General features: G+C 38.1%; 1 protein-coding gene across 2 annotated transcripts in view; it reads right to left on the bottom strand.

Moving 5' to 3' along the window:
• FBXO38 (F-box protein 38) overlaps positions 1-22,678 on the bottom strand; it is a 109,130-nt gene that overhangs the window by 53,592 nt on the left and 32,860 nt on the right. For both annotated transcript variants that reach the window (XM_069102324.1, XM_069102325.1), the window contains exons 4-7: positions 22,473-22,636; positions 15,079-15,244; positions 10,247-10,384; positions 2,056-2,193 (exon numbers count right to left, since the gene is read on the bottom strand). In XM_069102324.1, the coding sequence (XP_068958425.1) occupies positions 2,056-2,193; positions 10,247-10,384; positions 15,079-15,244; positions 22,473-22,636 (606 nt within the window). The remainder of the gene's footprint in view (positions 1-2,055; positions 2,194-10,246; positions 10,385-15,078; positions 15,245-22,472; positions 22,637-22,678) is intronic.

The following is a 22,678-nucleotide window of genomic DNA, read 5'->3' as shown; positions in this document are numbered from 1 at the left end:
TACAACTTTCTCCTACATTCTTAGTAATTGGTCTTCATGGGTTGCTGTGGCCAAAAAAAATGTTTTTAGCTCCAAAATTTTCAGCGTGATGTCTTACAGGACAACCTTCTGGCAATGAGTTTTTCTGCATTTAGCTAATCGTCACAAAGTCCACTGCTAGGCCCAGATGTGAAGCCCTTCTTCTTTGGCATTGCCCTTCTCCCTGTTTATAGAATTTCAGAATGCATATATAATCCCTCCAGGCAGTTTTGGAGGATTTGAGCATACCTTTAATTATTGAAAGGCATTAATCAAGGAATGACCATGGGTAAGTGGTCTTGGACTTCCTCATGAGGTCCTCATGTGTAATCTCAGTTCCCTGAGCTAACCCCCTAGTAATCAACCTGCTTAAGTCACAACATGGTAGAAAGGATCACAACTGCATGATTAGCTATGTGAGCATGGTCAAGTCACTTAACCTCAGCTTCTTCTTTAAGATGGGCAAAACTAACACTTCCACCAGCTACAGGTTAGAGTTGTAAGGAAAGTCTGTAAAACTGAAAACACCAAAACAACAGACGTGAGTGGTTATTATAAGTTTTATGGTGTTGGCCTGAATAGCTGCTAATCTCTAACGCTCACTAAGACTAAAACGCCCACTTCCTTCTCCTTACCTCTCATAACCAAGCACATTTTCATTTCTGACCAGGACCTATGATTTCTTCAGTGACCAGACATTCTGGCAAGAAAATTGTTTCCCCCAATGCAGATGGAAATTTTTCTACAACATACAGTATTAGAAGTTTGTCTGGAACTGGAACACCGAGTGGTTCAGTGTCTTGACCAGAGCCACATAGTCAGCAAGAGTCAGAGATGAATCTTAATCCCAGGTCTTCCTGACCTGAAAGCCAACCCTCTAGTCACTACCTCATGTTGCCTCTCAACCAGGTACACAAATACCAGAGTTATTTAACTCGAAAAGTATTTTCAAAAGACTCATGTTCATCCTAGTTTTTTAGTGAAAATTATTCTAAATTTTCTTTTACATTTTAGTATTATGGCTACTAACATATTTAGTATTATGATACCTTAGTATTTAGTATTATGATACCTTCTCTTTACTCATAGCATCCTGAATACTTGAACTTTGATTTCTAGCTTTAAGCGTAAAACTTAAAATTATAGGCAGCATCATAACTTCTGTTTGATGTCTGAAAGCCAAACCTGCTTACACTTTGGCTCATACACTATCAATAAGTAGGGTGTTTTTAAGTCTTTTCTACTTTGCATGGTCACTGGAAATTTGATAGGTTAGGATTTCCCAGTTTTTATAAATTGCTTATTTAGTTGATGGTAATTTTAATTCCCAACTAATTGGATGAACCATTTAGGGAGAACTTATGGGAAAATATAAATTAAACAAGGTGGGCAGGTATGAAACAATCAGTGAAGAGAGTACCAACATCAATGAGAGAAAAAAACTTCTTATATCCCTTTTCCCTCCCACAAACTGATGAAATAAAAAGTTCTTGGCATAATGATACAATTATAACCATTATGATTTTATAATGATTTTAATTGTCATAAATTTTGTTTATTATTTTACTACATACAGATACTTGCTAACTGGGTCAGAAAATGTTAATGCCTTAACTATTTATGACAATTTTAAATTCTTTAACACATTTAATTAATATTTAATAATGATTATTTTCTTAAACATATCTGATGTTATTACATGAAAAGAAGAATAAGACATCTTAGTTGCAAATCCCAAGTCATGAACTCTGAAGTCTTATTCAACCAAGCTCTAAAAAGCACAAAAATATCTCAAACAGAATTTCTAATACACAGGCCGAAGACATGATTTGATGTATCAGTAACTAAGTAACAAGCAAAAGTTCTCTTGCTCCATTTCTTTTCAAATGACATAAGAAATGTGTGAATACTAAAAACCAATATCTATCACTTTAAAAGTGAATGACCTTTAAGAAAAATGAAGCTGCAAAAGGAAATTAATTTTTTACTGATCTTCAAAGACTGCACAATACTAAAGAACAAATAAAATAACTATACCTGATCGCCAACTGTCTTCAACTACGTGTTGGATAAGACCTCCGAGGAACGGAACTCGAACCAATTCTAATTGTTCTAGGTTTCTGGCAGAAGCTAATCCTGTTACCAATGGGACATACTTCAAAGAGTTTGTAGGTCCTGAAAAAAAAAAAACACAAAATAACGATATAATAGCTAGCATTTACATAGTACCCTTAAGGTTTGCAAAAACACTTTACAAAATTTTCTTCTTTTATCCTCACAACAACCCTGGGAAGTAGGTACTGCTATTATGTCCAGTTGAGGAAACTGAGGAAGACAGAAGTTAAATTGACATGCCCAGGGTCATACAGCTAAGGACAGATTTGAACTCAGGTCTTTCCAAGGCTAAGTCCAGCTTTTTGATCTACTGAGCCACTTAACTGCTTCTTCATAACCTTAAGATGAACACTGGAAACTTACTTTGCAGGATTTACTTTCAAATTTGTGCCTACAAATATAACCACAGGAGTTCTAGAAAGCCTAAGACGAATTTCTCATTTTGCAGATTCAAGAGTTAATGATCCGGGGCGGCCAGGTAGCACAGCAAGTTAAGAGCACCGGGCTCCAGTGTCAGGACGACCTGGAGATCAAATCCCGGACTCAGACACTTAGCACCCACCCAGAAATAACTGGCCGTGTAACCTTGAGCAAGTTACTTAACCCCAATTGCTTTAAAAAAAAAAAGAGTTAATGATCAAAAAGGTGAAGTGACTTGATGAAGGAAGGTCACATTTGCAGCGTCAGTGGGTTGACCGAAGTAAGCCTAGTCTTCTTTTCAAATAACTTCCTCAAAATTCTATGTGTGCCTCAAAATGACACAGAAGTGGCTAGTTCTCCAGAAGGAGATTTCTCCTTGCAGTAAATAAATGAAAGACAATGGACCAGGAGTCAGAAAGCTTTGGATGTCAATCCTGGCTCTGTCATTTACTCCTAAGTAACATTGGTCCAGGCAGTTCTCTTGGGGCCCCAATTTCCTCCCCCTATCATAAAATCAGAAGTCAGACTACATGATCTCTACTATCCCTTCCTGCTCTAAAATCCCATACTTCTAGTTAGCCTGTTCATGACCTTTTTCTCAAAATGCAAAAAAACACATCTGAGTGAAAAATGAAGACTATCCATGGTAAGCCTTCTAGATTGCTTCAACCCAGCTAGAACTGAGAGTCTATACTCCTGACCACCAAGACAATGAACAATAACAAATAAATGTTTTTGAACAACTGGGTGTCAGACTGTGCTAGCAGGATATAAGAAATTTAAAAATTATATAACTTGGGGCGGCCAGTTAGCACAGCAAGTAAGAGTACCGGCCCCAGAGTCGGGATGACCTGGAGATCAAATCCAGGCTCAGACACTGGGCACCCACCCAGAAACACCTGGCCATGTAACCTTGAGCAACTTACTTAACCCCAACTGCTTTAAAAAAAAAATTACATAACTTAATACTCTGAAACAATTATCACGTGCAATAATGAAGAATATAAATAATCCATGGCCAAAACATAAAATACAGACACATTTTGGATGAGATGACTTATATGATCCCTTCCAACTGTCATATGTTATGATTCTATGATTGTAAATTACTACGAGGGTTCAGAAAAGGGACATAGTCACATAAAGCTTTATGGAAGAGGCAGTATGATTATTTAAGGTAGAGGTGAACTCAGAAGTTATCTTGTCTAACATTTGTATCATAAAGGTCAGAAAAATGAGGCCAAGTATGATTAGGTAATTAAGTGTGCCCAAAGGTTATACTGTGAATTACTGGCAAGATGAAGACAGTACAACAAATACTAGGCAGGTAAGGTCAGAACCAACAGGGCCACGTGAGGGATAGTGAAGAGATAGGACTAAAGCAGAAGGCAGATGGAGGTAGCAAGGTGGCACAGTGGACAGAGCCCTGGATCTGGAGTCAGGAAGCCCTGAGTTAAAATTCAGCCTCAGACACTAGCTGTGTGACCCTGGGCAAATCACTTAATCTCTGTTTGCCTTAATCCAATCAAAAAGGAAACAGCAAACCATTCCAGTATCTTTGTCAAGGAAACCCCATGAACAGCACCAGAATGCTGTGGTCCATAAGTTCACAAAGAGTCAGATACATCTGAATGACTGAACAGCAAAGACACAGAAGTACTCAACAAGGCATAATAAAGAAAAATGTTCTCTTTTTCAGAACATGGATAATGAGGAAATTTGGCTTGCATCACCTGCTATTTATAATGGGTTTTGTATTTTTTGCCTTCTCAGCAGATAGGAGGGAAAGAATTTGGAACTGTAAGTAAAATAAAATTCAAAAAGAAAATGGGGAAAAGGTGAAGGCTAAGTAGTAGAAAATGAGAACAGAAGGGTAGGACTTAGAAAGGGAGGCAGAGATGTTTCACCATGATGTCATAGCTAAAGGAATCACTGACTAATTCTGAGCAGAGAAGTGACATGGTAAAAAGTACTGCTTAAGGAAAACTAGTTTGGAAAATGCATAAATGATGGATTGGATACAAGAGGAACAGAGATATGGAGCCTAAATAGGAAGGTGTTGGAGGATGAAATGATGAAAGACTACATCAGTGTTACACACTGGAATGAAATGTAAAGGAGAGACATGAGAGATGGTTTAACAGATTCCCTATTGAAAGGTTAAAAATATGTTCAATATCATACCAGAAATGTTAGCTATAGTAGTAATACAAGAAAAAGAAACCAAAGGAAGTAGAAAAGGCAACGAGAAAACAAAAATATCACTCCGTAGATGATGTGATGGAATAAATACTTAGAGAATCCACTAAAATACTATTTGAAATAAGGAACAATTTTAGCAAAGTTGCAGGATACAAAATAAACTCACAGAATTACAGCAGTAAGAGACAGAGAAATTTCATTTAAAATAACTGCAGACTTGGGGCGGCTAGGTGGCACAGTGAATAGAGCATGGGCTCTGAAGTCAGGAGGACCTGAGTTCAAATCCAGCCTGAGACCCTTAACACTTACTAGCCAAGTGACCTTGGGCAAGTGACAACCCCAACTGCCCTGCCTTCCCCCCTCCAAAAAGCAAAAACAAACAAAAAAAGAAATAACAGGAAAGATGCTTCCAGAAAAACCTGGAAAGACTTATATGAAGTGATGCAAAGGGAAGTAAGAAGAACCAGGGAAACATTATACATAAGAACAGAAATATCATATAACAATCCACCATGAATGACTTAGCTATTCTCAGCAATACAATGAGCCAAGACAATCCCAGTGTTTATGATGAACAATGCTATCTGGGCACTAGAGAAAGAACTCATGGAATCTCAATGCAGATGGAAGAATACTATTTTTCACTTCATTTTTTTGAATGTCCTTTTTTGTGTGTTTTTCTTCACAACAAGACTTATATGGAAATAAGTTTTGCATGATTGTATGTGTATAACCTGGGTCAAATTTCTTGCTTTCTTAATGATGGGGGAGAGGAGTTAAGGAGGGAGGGAATTGGGAATTCATTTTTTTAATTGGTTTTACATGTAATTGGAAAAAAGAAACTACTCAGAGACAGGGGAACATTCAATGCTTTTCATGATTTCCCCCAAAACTTCCTTGAAGTAAAAATTTTAAAAAGCCCCAAAAAACAACTCAGGGAAAAGCAGTGCCATACAAAGAGAAAGCACCTGGCTTACACCTCCATCCCACTCCTCATCATATGTGTGACCTTGGACAAGTTATTTCCTGTCTCTGGGCCTCAGTTTTTTCATCTGATTAAAAAAGACAAAAGGGGGTAGAGTCAAGAAGGGTGGAATAAAAGTAAGGCTCACCACAGCTCTCCCCCAAACCCTTCCAAATTCCTATAAAAATGATACTAAACAAATTCTAGGGCAGCGGAAACCACAAAAAGACAAGAGTGAAACAAAGTTCCAGCTCAAGACAACCTGGAGGGTCCACAGGAAGCATCTGTGGCATCAGACTGAGAGAGGAGTGCAGGCCATACCAGCACAGCCTGGAGCAAGCCTCAGGGGACTGACTCACCGGCAGCTGTGGCCATTTCCAGACTTCTCAACTCATATATGCCAAAGACAACTGAGAATGTCAGTGGGAAGGGGCCATCAGACCTGGGTGGGAGAGGGGTGCAGTTCAGCCCCTGACCTAGTACAGCCATGGCCAGGAGCAAGCCCGGGGAGTGACTGAATCAACAGTGGAAGTGATGCCTGCTTCTGGATCTCTCAGGGGATCACACTGGTCAGAAGGAAAATACGGGGTTTCCTTGCTGGCACCGAGGTAGGACTCTGGTGATTTGCGCGTACTTGGATCTGGGTCACCATCCTCAGTGGTACACCTGGAGTGAGGCGAAACACTGGCATAGCAGAGTTTGAGAGAGAGTGGAGAGGGAACTCTCCTCACAGTTCCAGGGCAAAAAAGAGGGCCTGTTATCACTCAAAGACCAGAGCCGGGAGAGGAATATGCACCTCTCCTTAGATCCTACCACCTGGAAAGAACTCAAAACATCAAGGTCCCTAGATGAATCTCTGAAAACTGCTGCACAAAACCCCTGAAGCTTGGGACAATAGGCCCTCCACATTGGAAGCAGAGCTCTGCCTTAAGAAAGAGTTAAAACGGCAAGAAACAGGCTGGGAAAATGAGCAAACAACAGAAAAAAATTCATACTATAGAATCTTACTTTGGCAACAAGAAAAATCAAAATATATAACCAGAAGACAGGAAAATCAAAGCTCCAACACCCAAAGCCTCCAAGAAAAATATGAATTGGTTACAGGTCATGGAAGAGTTCAAAAAGGATTTTGAAAATCAAGTAAGAGAAGTAGAGGAAAAACTGGGAAGAAAAATGAGTGATGCAAGAAAATCATGAAAAATGACTCAACAGCTTTGCTAAAGGAGACCCCCAAAAATACTTAAGAAAATAACACCTTAAAAAAGAGACTAGGGGCGGGCGGCTAAGTGGCACAGTGAGTAAAGCACCGGCCCCAGAGTCGGGAGAACCCGAGTTTGGTTCCGGCCTCAGACTCAACACACACACACACACATACACACACGCACACAACCTAGCCATGTAACCTTGGGCAAGTTACTTAACCCCAATTGTCCTCCAAAAGGCAAAAAAAAAAAAAAAAAGACTAGAACCAAATGGCAAAAGAGGTCCAAAAAGCCACTGAGGAGAAGAATGCCTTAAAAAGCAGAATTGGCCAAATGGAGGAGGAGGTCCAAAAGTTCACTGAAGAAAATAATTCCTTCAGAATTAGAATGGAGCAAATGGAAGCTAATGACTTTATGAGAAATCAAGAAATTGTAAAAAAAAAAAAAAAAGAATGAAAACACAGAAGACTGTGAAATTTCTCACTGGAAAAAACAAGTGACCTGGAAAATAAATCCAGGAGAGATAATTTTAAAATTACCGGACTATCTGAAGGCTATGATCAAAAAAAGAACCTAGACATCATCTTTCAAGAAATTATCAAGGAAAACTGACCTGATATTCTAGAATCAGAGGATAAAACAGAAATTGAAAGAATCCACCTATCACCTCCTGAAAGAGATTCCAAAATGAAAACTCCCAGGAATATTATAGTCAAATTCCAGAGTTCCCAGGTCAAAGAGAAAATATTGCAAGCAGTCAGAAAGAAACAATTCAAGTATTGTGGAAACATAATCAGGATAACACAAGATTTTTCAGATTTTACATTAAAGGATCAGAATATGATATCCCAGAGGTCAAAGGAGTTAGGATTACAACAAAGAATCACGTACCTAGCAAAACGGAGTGTAATCAATGAGGTGAAATAATTGACATTCAATGATATAGAGGAATTTAATACATTCATTTTTTTTTGGAGGGCAATTGTGGTTAAGTGACTTGCCCAAGGTCACACAGCTAGTTTTTGTGTTAAGTGTCTGAGGCCAAATTTGAACTCAGGTCCTCCTGACTCCAGGGCTGGTGCTCTATTCGCTGCGCCACCTAGCCGCCCCCAATTTAATGCATTCTTCAGAAAAAACAAAACTAAACAGAAAATGTCCCTTACAAAGAGAAGACTCAAGAAGCATGAAAAGGCAAACAGGAAAGAGAAATGAAAAGGGACTCATTAAAATAAAATTGTTCACATTCCTGCATGGGAAGATGGCGTCTCTAACTCATTATTAGGGTAGCTGGAAGGAATATACGTAGACAGAGGGCACAGAATGAGGTGAAAATGATATCTAAAAAATTAAGAAGTGAGAGAGGAATGTACTGGGAGAAAGAGAAAGGGAGAGGAAGAATGGAGTAAATTATCTCACAAAAAAGAGGCAAGAAAAAGCTTTTATAGCAGAGTGGAAGAGGGAGGAGGTAAGTGGGAGGGAATGAACCTTAGTCTCATCAGAACAGGCTTAAGGAAAGAATAGCATACACAGTCAACTGGATACGGAAATCTATCTCACCCAACAGGAAAGTGGGGAGAAAGGGGTTAAGGGAGGAAGGGGATGATGGAAGGGAGGGAAGACTGGGGGAGGGGGTAATCAGAAGTAAACCTTTTTGAGGGACAGGGTGAAAGGAAACAATATGACTATTATGGTAGTGTCTTGCATGACTACACATGTATAACATATCAAACTGCTTGCCTTTTCTCAATGAAGGGGGATGGGGGAGGGAGGAAGGGAGAAAATCTGGAACTCAGTTTTAAAAATTTCTTTTATGTGCAACTGAAAAACAAGATACACAGGCCATGGGGTATAGAAATATCTTTCTTACCCTACAGGAAAACAGAAGGAGAAGGGGATAAGAGAAGGGAGGGGGAGGAGGGGAAGTGACAGAAGGGAGGACAGAATGGGGGGAAGGGTTACTCAGAAGCAGAAACCTTTTGAGGGACAGGGTGAAAGAAGAGAGAGAAAAGGTTCAACAGGAGCAGGGAAACAGGATGGAGAGAACAGCAGTTAGCAACAGTAACTGTGAGCATTGTGAAGCAAGCTTCCCTGATAAAAGGCCTCGTTTCTCTAACATATAGAGAACTATGTCAAATTTATAACAACAGGCATTCCTCAATCGACACAGTTAAAAGATGATACAATCAGGTTCCAGGTGAAGTAATTAAAGCGATCTATAGCCATATGAAAAGATATTCTAATTCACTATTTACTGAAGAAATGTAAATTCAAACAATTCTGAGGTACCTATTAGATGAGATAATACGACAGAAAAGGCAAATGATAAATGTGGGAAAAATCAAACATTGATGTATTGTTGTCCGGGCTGTGAACTGATGAAGCCATTTCATAGAGCAATTTCGAACTGTGCCCACAGGGCTATAAAACCATACTTACCCTTTGACATGGCAATACCACTACTAGGTCTGTATCCAAAAGAGATAAAAAAACAAAAAGGAGAAAAAACTATATGTACAAAAAATATTTATAGCAGCTCTTTTCTGGGGGTAAAGTATCAGAAACTGAGAGGATGCACATCAACTGGGGAATGGTTGAATAAGTTGCAGCCAAGTAATTGTGATATTGTACTATAAGAAATGATTAGCAGGATGCTCTCAGAAAAACCTAGAAAGACTTTGATGGGTTGATGCAAAGTGAACTGTAATGGGTACAAAGTAAAAGCAATATTGTAAGATGATCAGCTGTGAATAACTTTAGTTATTCTCACTAATGCAATGATCCATGACAACTCTGAAGGACTTAGGATGAAAAATGCTATCCATCTGCAGAGAAAGAACTGATGGTGTCAGAATAAAGACAAAAAGAGCTTTTATTTTTTTCACTTTATTTTTCTTGAGTTTTTTTTTAAATCTGTCATAATAGTCCTAAATGACTATTATGGATATGTTTTGCATGACTACATATATATAGCCTATATGAAATTGCTTGCCTTCTCAATCAAGGGAGTGGGGAGGAAGGAAGGGAGAGGATTTGAAACTCCGAGTTTTAGAAACAAATGCTGGAGATTGTTATTTGCATGTAACTGGGGGAAAATTAAATACTAAATAAATAAAAACAAGGACAAAAGAAGGGCTTGTATTAGATAATCTGTAACATTCCCATAACCTCTAAAGTCATGAACTTATTTATCTTCGGGAAGTAATATTTAGTAATGCACAATAATGTTCTATTTAGCTCAAAGTGTGAGTATATAACAATAAATTTTACTGCAGGATTCTTTTAATGTGTGTAACTCATTACGATTTTGTCACTCAGTCATAATTACCTGCACAGTTCCTCATGACAAAAGTGCGTAAGCTGATGCAAAGGAAATCTTTAAAAGGCTGGGGCTTGGTGAGTCTCACCCACTTCAAATAAAGGTGCCTTAGCATTGGGATACAAGGAATTTCAGGAACATTCACTCCTAGGAAAAAAGCAGTCAAGAATTCATTAAAATCAAATGCTTTATTTCACAAGCAAGAAAGTTCAAGAATTTTCTGTTTTCTAAGTGAACCTTATTGACCATTCTGGGAGACTTCAACATCTGCACTTCATCTAATCAATGCATATTAAGTATGGTCTATTTAAAATAATCCTCAACCACATGAATATATTTACTTTAAAACAGACCTCTGTTAATCTGATCATTTTTCTTGGTTCTTTTCTGAAACTAATCTGCATATCAATTTTTCAAAAAAATGATTAGGACTACAGACAGAAAGCACTAAAGATGTAGAATAAAAAATGGTCCAGCCTTTGCTTTCAAAGGCTCACGGCCATATGTGGCATAGGCACAGCACTTCCAAACTGTTGTTTGAGACCCCATATAGAGATTGTGTAACTGAATGTGGGGTAACAAAAAATCTGGCAACAGTAAAAGATTTCTGAACATGCAACTACCAAAAATTAAATCAAAATCAAATGTTATATGAATACAAGGTGTTTCTGACAATGCTTGCCCATGTTGTATCATGCAATTTCACGGCAGCCTTGGTTCTGGACACAGAACACACGCACTCTGTACTGTACATGCTGTCATGACACACAACACCAACGAACACTGCCAGAAACACCTCAGCTCAGATTCATGATTATTTTATGTTATGAAATGTGGTGTTTTTAGTGTACATACAAAGTTTTCTGTTCTTATAGAAACATAAAAATTTAATTATAAAAAATAAAATTTAAAATTTTCTTGTCATTCCTCAGAATGTATCAAATCAGTATATCTTTGAATTATATGTTAGAATATTTGACTTTTAAAATTACTGTTCTCTCCTTTTACAGAAATTGCAGCAAGTGAAGACAACAGCCTTTTAATAATATTTCTCCATCACTGCTGTATGTTATGTAAGAATGTATATAAATTTTTAAAATTAAACACAAACAAATGCAATTTCATAAACTAAAACTAGTATTTATTTGAAAAAAGTATTAGCAAGATTTACTTATATTTTAAGAAAAATTTTTTTTGGTTATGGGTATGGCTAAATTTAGTTAGAAGAGGTAAAAATACTGATGACAATGTAGCAGAGTCTTCACTATCAGGTTGTAGTACACCTAAATTGACAAGCAAAAGAAAATATGTCAGATCATATGGCTCAAGAGGGCAAAGTTTAAACAGATTGCTGAAATTGAAAGAGAACATTGCTATATTTGTGACTGAGCAGAAAGCCAGTTTTGTTCATTTTTTTCAGAATGACTTATGTTAAAAGATAAAATCAAAAGTTTTACTAAAAAAAGTTAACATATGGAAGACAAGCGTGGGAAATGTTTCTTTAGAAATGTTTACAGGGGGGCGGCTAGGTGGCGCAATGAATAAAGCACTGGCCCTGAGTTCAAATCTGAACTTAGACACTTAACACAAAAACTAGCCTGTGAAAGTCACTTAGCCCCAATTGCCCTCCAAAAAGCAAAAAAAAAAAAAGTTTACAGCTACAGATGATTTTATAATTGAAAATAAATTTCCCAAAGATTTAATTTTAAGAGTTATAATTGATCATCTATAAGCCTGGAGACAGTTTCAGAAATACCTCCCTTCAAATTTTGATTCTAAAAAACTAAGTTGGGTTCACAAACCATATTCAATTGAAATAATGTCAGTCATCTGCCAATAAAAGTTCAATCAGAATTTGCTAAGTTATCAAGTGACACAGGTTTAAAACTCAGTTTCCTAAAAAATTATTAAATGAACTTTGGCTTGGGATTAGGACAGAATTTCCAAAAATTTCTGAAACAGCCTTAAACATACTTCTGCATTTTGCACTCTTACTTATGTGAAGCAGCGTTCTCAGCATTGATGATTACAAAATATATCAATCAACTCTGAAAAACACTGAAGATGCTCTACGTCCTGCAGTTTCAAATATACTGCTAAAATTTAATTCTTTATGTAAAAATTAAAAAGCACATCCATCTCATTAGTATACAAATCTGTCTTCATCTTTATAAATGATAAAATCCCAAATGACAGCAAGGGTGTCCACTTACCCACTAGATGCAAAGAACTGTTTTAAAATAAATTTCTTTAGGATTTATTATGAGTAAATGTTTGATTTGTATACCTATTTCATATACTTATATACCCAGGATCATGTAAAAATTTCTTAGCCGGGAGGCGGCCAGGTGGCTCAGCAAGTAAGAGCACCGGCTCCAGTGTCAGGATGACCTGGGATCGAATCCGGGCTCAGATACTTAGCACCCACCCAGAAACACCTGGCAGTATAACCTTGAGCAAGTTACTTAACCCCGATTGCTTTAAAAAAAAATTTCTTAGGCAGAAAGGGGTCGCAAATGGAAAAAGTTTAAGTAGTCCTGACATAGAGGAAGGGACATAAAGTATACATACAAATCAGTGTGAGACAGGGTAGAATGTGAAAAAGATAAAGAATTTTAAGGTATCTGAGGAGGAGTTGGAAGGTAAGAATGTTTAATGAAGGCTTAATTTGCAGCCCCTATTCCCCCTGCCATTCCCTTTTCTTTATGGAAATCAAGACAGAAAGAACAGAAGATCACTGTGGTTGGGGACAGGAGGAGAAAGTGGAAGAGAAGGCCTTTACAGAGAAGGGTTTAAATTGTTCAGGGCGGAGAGTGGGGGACGGTACGGAGGGGGTGGCAGTGGGAGAACTGCAATGGACAGATCTGAGCAAGAACTGATTCAAATCTAAAGACTTCTCTGGCAGACCTACAGTTAGTAAATTGGGGGAAATGTCATTAATGCTGTGCTTTGAAACTGACACCAGTCATCGCTTCGTTGTTTGTGATGTCTTTTAACATCAGGCAGCTGCAGATATGACTGAAAGGTCTTCTGTGAATGTGTCAGTGTGTTTCCAGCACTGTCTGGTGTACGGCAAAATAATTTCAGATTAAAACACCTTCTTCAGAAGGGTACTTCATGAAGCTGCCCTAGCTGGATGAAAATATCCTAGAAGAACTTACACCTTCTGCTCCATGTGCAACAGCAGAAAAAACATTAGTCACAAGAGTGAGAAGCCCTGCATTTGGGTCCCAGTCCCAAGTAATTTCATTTCTAAATCTGTTTCCTCATCTATAAAACTATATTATCTGTGTTACATAAGGCTCACAGACTTGCTATGAGAATCAAATAAAAAAAGATTTATGAAACCACTATAGTGCTGTTAATGTTATCTACAAAATGGATATAATACACCATCTTACAGGGCCATGAGGAAAGTGCTCTGTAAACTATAAGATGTGAGCTATTATTAATTATATACTCACTAAGCGATTCTCTGACTTAGTTATTTAGAAATAAATATATAGATATAAATATATAGAAAATAACTATATTAGTTATTTTCCATTAGGAAAGCCTGTGAAGAGAACACTTATAGCACCTATCTTGCCAAATAAAACTCCTATTGTCAATGAATAACTTGGCATTCTGGTTTACAAAATGGTATATTTTAAGTTTCTATAGTATGAATCCTTAAGTAAATTTCTGAGCCTGCAGAGCTCAAGAGCTCAGAGACTTGTGGATGCTCCCAACAAGGTACCAACACGAGAGGTATAGCCAGAAAGCCAGTTGATTTTTTTGCATATGAGCACTTAAAAACTTCTGAATTCTGTAAACCTTAATCTCCTGAAAGTGACTATTTCCAGGACAGAGTAACTAGTTATTAATGTATACTACTTAAACTTGAAGGATTTAATCAGTGAGCCCAACACAGATCACAACTGTTCTTCCACACTTTATTATATGGTCTTCAGGAATCGTTACAGAAAAAAAACATTTATCCCTTCAAGTTCAACTTTCTGGTGGTGTCAGTTCTCTGTACTTACCTAGGCTAGACCTTAGATGATCAACAGTCCATCTCCCAGACTATACTTAAAGCCTTTCTAGTTTGATAAAACCTGCCAGAGCTTGCCCTCTGCTGGCACAGCCTTTGAAAAAGTGGGTTCAGCTCCTCACTGTGAGACAATGCAGGAGGACTTTACAGGGACAAAAAACTACTAGTTCACATTTCTATGACATTTAAATTTTACAAAGCACTTTCCTTACACTAGAGTGGTACAAGGCTACATGAATATCTGTAACTGGTCAGCAGTTAAAACTGAAGGAAAAGGGATGTTGGCCACCATGAAAGAGGTGAAAGTAAGCTTTTAATGACTGTTAGACAGCTATCTGAATGCTCTAATGACAATGTCAACATTTCTAGTATCTTTATTAGTTGAGAGTGAAACTGTGGAGTTTGAAGTAAAGTCTGGAGGAACAGCAATAGTTTCAAACTCATGGAAACTTTCCCCAAAATTACACGCCTCAAAGAGATCATTTCAGGAACAGCAATCACAAATGTCCTTAGTTAGGGTCTCGGCACAGAATACTCAGCTTCCCCAATAACTTTTGAAGCACAAGTGAACATGGAATAAAAACTGAGTGCAATGGAATGATGTAAGAATGAAGTGTCATTGTTCGAGTTTGAAAAAATACCCAAGAAAGGAGTGTATGCCTGTTAACAAGAAAACTCAATTTTTGCTCAAGTTCCTCAAGAACTTTCTGAAATCTCTATGAGCCGGCAGGTGTCTGCTTCATATGGAATGCAAATGTTATGGCACTGGCACAGGAGGATTCCCAAGCAACAGCAAGTGTCCACTTACCCACTAGATGCAAGATTTGGATTTTGGCTCCTATGGGAATTTTCAATTTGTTTTCAGGAGGAATGGGAAAAGCTCCATTACGATTACGAAATTTCCCCAAAATATGAACTTGAGGCATGTATGTCCAGATGGCTTCCACCAACTCCAAATGTGAAGTTTCTACTCCCTGTATTATAGCACAGATAAGTAGGAGAGGAACTTGTAGTTAGCATTTGAAGGCACACATTCTCTTTTCATAGTAAAACATTAATTCAGTAAAATGAATTCAGATCACAAGTCCCCCACCCCCAGCCCCCAAGATTTGCTGAGAAATGCAACAAGTAACAACTCTGGTCTTTATACTACTTTGGAATTACAAAGTGCTTTAAGTTCCAAGTTAGAACTGTACCACTAGGTAGATAAAAGAAACGGGAAATAACCTCTCCAGTCTCATTTATCTGAAATAATAACACCTTTATTTCTTAAACGAAAGGCAACTTACTCATACAACTAATAAAACATCAGAGTCAGGTCTTCTGAGCCTAAGACTCCACTCATGGGGCTTGATGAGATTAGCATTCCCTAATCTAAATTAATCATAGAACATTTCTGATCTTGAAATATGATAGATTGTACGTGCACAAGCCCAGGAAGCCAAATGATATAAAATGTCTCCCAAAACAGAGAGGTGTAGGGAAAATATCAGAACAAAATAGAAGACATTAAGCTTACAGAGAAAAAATGCTACATATTAATAAGTGTTTTTTTTTTAAAGCAATTGGGGTTAAGTAACTTGCTCAAGGTTACACGGCCAGTTATTATTTCTGGGTGTGGTGCTGAGTATCTGAGCCCGGATTTGATCCAGGTCGTCCCGACACTGGAGCCGATGCTCTTACTCGCTGAGCCACCTGGCTGCCCCTAAGCAATTGGGGTTAAGTAACTTGCTCAAGGTTACACGGCCAGGTGTTTCTGGGTGGGTGCTAAGTGTCTGAGCCCGGGATTCGATCTCCAGGTGTTCTCAACACTGGAGCCGGTGCTCTTACTCGCTGTGCTACCTGGCCGCCCCAATAAGTATTTTTTATAAATACATCTAAGAACCAGAGGAAGGTCTCTAGCACAACAGAAAGAGACTACATGGAGGATTTGAAAAAAAGAAGCACACAGGAGAAGGGAGCAGGGGGAGACTGTAGTCGGAACACAAGGACAGTACACCATCACTGATTAGATCATGGATCTAAACTAAAAAGTGTACAGGGGCCATTTCATATCTGAATATTCATTACAAAGGTCCCTAAAGTTATGAGGCTGCAATTTGGTTTAGTCTGGATATGGTTTGGGGAACTTCTGGTTGCAAAATTCCCTCTACCAAAGCAGATGAGCAGCTACTTTGCAACGTAAGACTCTTGGTTGAGTAGGGCACCAAGAATTAAGATGGCTTGCCAACATGTATCAGAAGGGAACCTGAACGAGGTCTTCCTGACCCCAAGGCTGACTTTCTATTCACTATGCCATGATGTCTTCCTCTGACACTATGAAGACTAGAAAAAGTTGTAAGAAAAAAAAATCATTATGAACTCACCACTAGTTACCACTCAATTATACCTCCCCACTTTATACTAGCGTGCATTACTGACCACCACATTAACATCTCTGTTGGCTAGTTTTGTAAAATATTAAGAATAAGAGAAGCCCTTGGAAAAATGTACACAGCCGTCGAATATTTTTACAAAAACAACCCTCTTGATTATCATGCTATAAAAAACAGTGAAGAAAAAGATGTTATATTTTGCTGCTATATGCTTTATCATAAAAATTAAACCTCCAATTCCCTTACTTGATTCTAGCAATTAGTGTTATGAACCTAAATTTTGTTAATATGAAAAAATATCAGGAGGATTCTGGGAAAATGGTAGGTAAGAAAACTTCTGGTTCTCCAAACTTCCTCCCAAAACAAGACAACATAATCTCAGAGGAAACAGAACAGCGGAAATAAACAAAAGTTGGGGTAATGCCCTCCAAAAATAATTTGAGAAGACCCCAGGAAAGTCCCAACTGGGAGGGGAAGAGGTCAGCCTGAGTGAAGTGCAAACACCTCCAGGCTGACTGGGCAGAATCAACAAACAACAAGCCCTAGGGTGGCAGCGCTGGGAGACAGCCTCAGTCTTCGAATCTTAGCAACTTTCATCTCCCTGACAGTGTAGGGGGGTTGATGGCAGAGTGGTAGAAGACTGAAGGACCTTCCACTGTTGAGATACAGTAACCAGAGCTATGGCGACCAGACACATCCCAGGGTGTGGCTATTGGGAAAAGAAGGTAGCACAATCCTGGTGAGTACAGTAGCAGATAGATATGGACCCTGCTGGCTGTGTGCACCTGCGGGAGAACAGAGACCCTGGCTTCAGCTCCAGGGCAGAGAGGAGAGCTGCAGTTTGCAGTCACCTGACAAAGCACAGGGAGCAAGATTATCTGTGGAACACTGAGGCTGGGGGCCCTTGCCAAGGTTGGGCCCCAAGAGAGATCTCAGAAAACAATAGTAAGAAGGACTTGAGGCTTGGGGAATCATTCCCCATACTTTGGTATTAGAACTTGAATATAATTCGGGGCAACTAGGTGGTGCAGTGAATAGAGCACCAGCCCTGGAGTCAGGAGGAACTGGGTTCGGATCCGACCTCAGACACTTAACACAAAAAACTAGCTGTGTGACTTTGGGAAAGTCACTTAACCCCAACTGCCCTCCAAAAGAGCAAAAAAATATATACTAATATTAATTGAATATATAATAATTGATATACTAATACTAATTGAATATACTAATGTTGCTAAAAGCAGAATAAAACAAAATAAAAACGAGTAAGCAAAGAAGAAAGAATCCAACCACAGAGAGTTACTATGGAATAGAAAGGATCTGAGTTCATATTCCGAGGAACATATATGGACCTTAAACAGCCACTCCTTTTTCAAAGAGAAAGGTCAAATGGTCCCAAACAGAAAAAGAGTTCTTGGAAGAACGTAAAAAGGATTTTAAAAATCAAGTAAGAGAGATCAAGGAAAAGTCAGATAATGTAAAATGTTTCATCAGAAAAACAATTGATCTGGAGAACAGATGGAGGAGAAATAATATAAGAATAGTCCAACAACCTGAAAGATATACTCAAAAAGTGAATCTTGATAAAATTGTACAATAAATTACCAAGCTGGAGTTGTGAACTGACACAACCATTCTGGAGAGCAATCTGGAACTATGCCCAAAGGGCTTTTAAGAAGTGCATATACCACTGACCCAGCAATACAACTTCTAGGGTGGTATCCCAAATACATCACTGAAGTGGGAAAAGGACCTGTATGTACAAAAGCATTCAGAGCAGCTCTTTTTGTGGTGACAAAGAATTGGAAATCAAGGGGATCCCCATCAACTGGGGAATGGCTAAACAAATTACGGTATATGAATATAATGGAATATCGCTGTACTACAAGAAATGAGGAGCGGACGGACTTCATCATAACCCAGAGAGACTTACATACGCTGATGCTCAGGGAGGAGAGCAGAACCGGGAGAACTGTGCACACCATTACAGACACACTGTATCTGTGAGACTGACTTTCACAGACTGGGTCCTCTCAGCAATGCAAGGTTAGGAGACAAGCACCAAAGAGTCATGACGGAAAGGGGCACCCACATCCAGAGAAAGAACTACAGAGTCTGAATGCAGACTGAAGCACACCACCTGCTGTCTCTTTCGAAAGTGTTTTGTTTTCTCCCTTCTTTCTCACTGTTCATTACATTGGTTATAATCCTTTGTTACAACTTGACTAATGTTTAATGTGAAGGTATCTGGTAGAACCTGCATTTGACTGCATGCCTCCATGGGGAGAAGGGGGGAGGAGAAGAAGGGGGAGAAAATTTGAAACTCAAGGGATTGTGGAATTGAATGTTGTGAACCAAAAGTAAATAAATAAATAAATAAATGAAAGAAAATAAAATAAAACCAGAAAAAAAAAAGAAATTACCAAGGAAAATTAACCTGAAGTTCTAAGAACAAGAAGGCAAAGAAGAAACAGAAAAAAAAACTACTGACTGCCACCTGAAAAAGATTCCAAGAGGAAAACTTACAGGAATCTCATAGCCAAGTTTCAAAGCTCCTCTTTGAAGGTTAAGGAGAAAATAGTGCAAGCAACAAGAAAAAACAATTTAAATATCATGCAGCTACAAGGATTACACAAGCCCGAGCAGCTACTATGGTGAAGGGCTGTAGGTCTTGGAATGCCACATTTTGTAGAGCAAAGTAGCTGGGGTTACAACCAAGGGTAATTTACCCAGCAAAGTTCAGTATAATCCTGAATGGAAAAAAAAAAATGGATATTTAATGAATTGAAAGACTTTCAGGTATTTGTGACAAAAATAGCAGAACTTCATGGAAAATTCAACATATGAGATCTAGGAGAAATATAAAGTAAACATTAAAGCCCAATTATAAGGGACTCGGTAAGGTAGAACTGTTTACTTCACATACGTGAAAAAGTTATGATTGTCAACATTACTTGGGCAATTTTAAGGAAAGGCTTGGGCTGAGCTGTCTATAAAAAAATAAAACTGTAGGAAGAAATAAGAAGGACAAATTATCTCTCACAAATGAGGCATAAAAGGAAAAACTGAAACAGAAGAAGGTAGCCCTGGGATACTAGAAAGTCTTGGAAACTCATTCTCTCAGGAATGGGTTAACGAGGAAATGACACATAGGATACAAAAGTCTTCTAAGTTAATTAAGAAATAACAGGGCAAGGGGATGGGGGGGGGGGGAACGATAAAGAAGGGCCTCTTGGAAGGATTGGCAGATTAAGGAATAATCGGAAAAGGGAGAGGGTAGAAATAAATCCGAGGAGGGAGGAGGGATTGGGCAAATAGGGTGAGGATAGTGAGGAAAATAGGAAGGAGGAAAATGCACAAGTCATTTTAGCTTAGAATGTGAATGGGATGAATTTACCAATAAAGCAAATGGACAGCAGGTTAAAATTTGTAAATATATGTTCTTTTCAGAAAACACTATACAAATGAGAGCTAGAAACAAAGACAAAATAAAGGGCAGGAGTAGAATTTACTACATAAAAAAAGCAAGGGTAAGGGGCTAGGTGGCACAGTGAATAGAGCACCAGCCCTGGAGTCAGGAGGACCTGAGTTCAAATTCAGCACTAGCTGTGTGACCTTGGGCAAGTCCCAATTAATCCCAATGGCCCTGCCTTCCCTCCTCCTAAAAAGACCAAAAAAAAAAAAAAAAAAAGCTGGGGTAGATTCATGATTTCAGACAAAGTTAAAGTCAAAACAAACTTAAAAGAGAAACACAGGGAAACTACAGGATATGTCAAAAATATGATCCAATACTTTTTTAGATCACTTAAAATAACTAGACAGTATAAAATACCTGCCAAAACAGACAAAGGAACTATATAAATGTAAACATAAAATACTTTTTATACAAATAAAGTCAGATCTAAATAACTGAAGTAATATTTAGTGTTTAGGGGTAGGTAAAGTCAATTAAAATCTTTAAAAATGACAATTTTACCCAATCTGTTTATCCAATGCCATACCGATTAAATCACTAAAAAATTATCTTACTGAGTTGGAAAAAAATAATAAGTTCATTTGGAAGGACAAAAAGTCAGGAATTTTGAAGAAATCAGGAAAAAAGGATGTAAAGGAAGCAAATTCTACAGTTATCAAACTTTAAATATATTATAAGGTAAGAGTACTACTGAAGTGTAAAATGGATAATTTCTATTATTTTAAACTAAAATGTTATGGTATAAATAAAACCAATATAGCCAAGAACAGAAACAATGTAGGAAGTTGGGGAAAAAAAACCTTTCATAAGATAATCTCTTGGACAGGATGTGACTGGGTTGGAATATTGCTCTGGTATAAGAAATGATGAGGTGGTTGATTCACAAAAACACGAAAAGACTTAGGACTTATAAGGAATATGCTATCCACCTTCAGAGAAAGAGATGACAAGTGGAAATATGCACAGTACCACTCTGCATATATGTGAGTGTATATATGTGTATGTGTGTATACATCTATAAATCTGTGTTTAATTTTAGTCTTCAGGGGGAGGAGGGAGTTCGGCAGTGGCACATGGGGAGAGAGGAAAAAAATAAAGTAAGAAGTACACAGCAGAGAATAAAAAAAACCTACAAGGAAGCAAAGAAAAGCTGGGCAGCTTTGAAAACAATGTGTAGTATTTTTTTATATAGGTTTTCTTGAGATGGAAATGTATTGTTTTATATTGAATCCTCCCTTATGTTCTGCTGTGTACATGGCAATGTTTATTTTTTCTTGCTTTGTATTTAAGTTTAAAATTAATAAAACATCTTCATAATTTCAAGATTATCAAATCATTTTTCAATTATTTAGTATGAAATATTTTTTCTATATTTTAAGTGAATTTGCTTATTTTTTTTTAGTTAATCATCCATTTTTACATTTTTTATTTGGAAATGCTCAAACTGATGCAGAGAAATTGGATATTAGAGACACAAAATACCCATTTGTTCTAAAACACGGGACCTGGAAATTATTTACACAATGAAACATGATTTCAGAACCTCAGTGGAATGGGTAATTTTCATGATGCCACTTCCTTAGTGATTTCAGTCCACATATTTCCCCAGAATGTCACTATCCCTAAATAAGAAACAGTCGTGTCTTCTATAACTACTTTGGTTCCCCCATATTCTGGAAGAAGAACTTCATCTCCAATTTTCACACTAACTGGTTGAATTTCTCCACTCTTTCCTTCAGATCCTGATCCAACAGCTACTACCATTGCCTATAATACTTTTGCTTGAGATTTTTCTGGAAGCATAATACCTCCTTTGGTAACAGTCTCAGCTGCACTCCTTTCAACCAAAAATCGGACAAGGAGGGAAAGAAACTTTCCAAAAGCCTGCCCTGCCCTGACTCCCGCAGTGCCCTGCAGCGGCTGCTCTTGCCCAGTGCGGAAGTTCCCTCCGTCCCTCCCCGGGTACTGGTAGACTTGCAGTCAGTCTGCTTGTTATTTTAAGTAGCCCTTTTCTGATGCCAGTAATTCTTGGATAATAAAACCCTTGGACCTAATTTCATGAGCTTGGACAGATGTCAGTAAATAGTGGAGAACAGAAAGGCCTGGTGTACTATGGTCTATGGGGTCACAACGAGTTGGATATGAATGAACAACTGAACAACAAAACCCAATTTCATATTTAATATTTTCTATAGAGGAAAATGCAGTTATATCCATTATCTTATTATGAGATTCTCCTAAAAACACTGTAGGACAGCAAGTAGAACAGATATTATTTCCACAGGAATAATGAAGTTTGTTAGCACTTTTTTTCCTCAAAGACACCCAGAGATGTATTAGGGATGATATACTCACCAGCAAGTTTGGGCAAGCCTGCAAGGCTTCTAGCACACCGGGAATGCTAAAGGCCTCATGGCCACGAACCCGTCGCCTCTCCAGGTATCTAGGGTGAAGGCCATAGAGTTGCTCAATATCTGGCATCTTCTTGAGCAGTGTCAGAAAACTGGAATCAGTGAAACCTGAGGAATTTATGAGAAGACAAGAAGTAAGATTCCCTGGAG

Source organism: Petaurus breviceps, unplaced genomic scaffold (assembly GCF_028583685.1).
Source record: "Petaurus breviceps papuanus isolate PSGF00001 unplaced genomic scaffold, PetGlider_PUasm1.0 551, whole genome shotgun sequence".
NCBI classification, from domain to species: Eukaryota; Metazoa; Chordata; class Mammalia; order Diprotodontia; family Petauridae; genus Petaurus; species Petaurus breviceps.
This window is presented reverse-complemented; position numbering and strand designations above follow the sequence as displayed.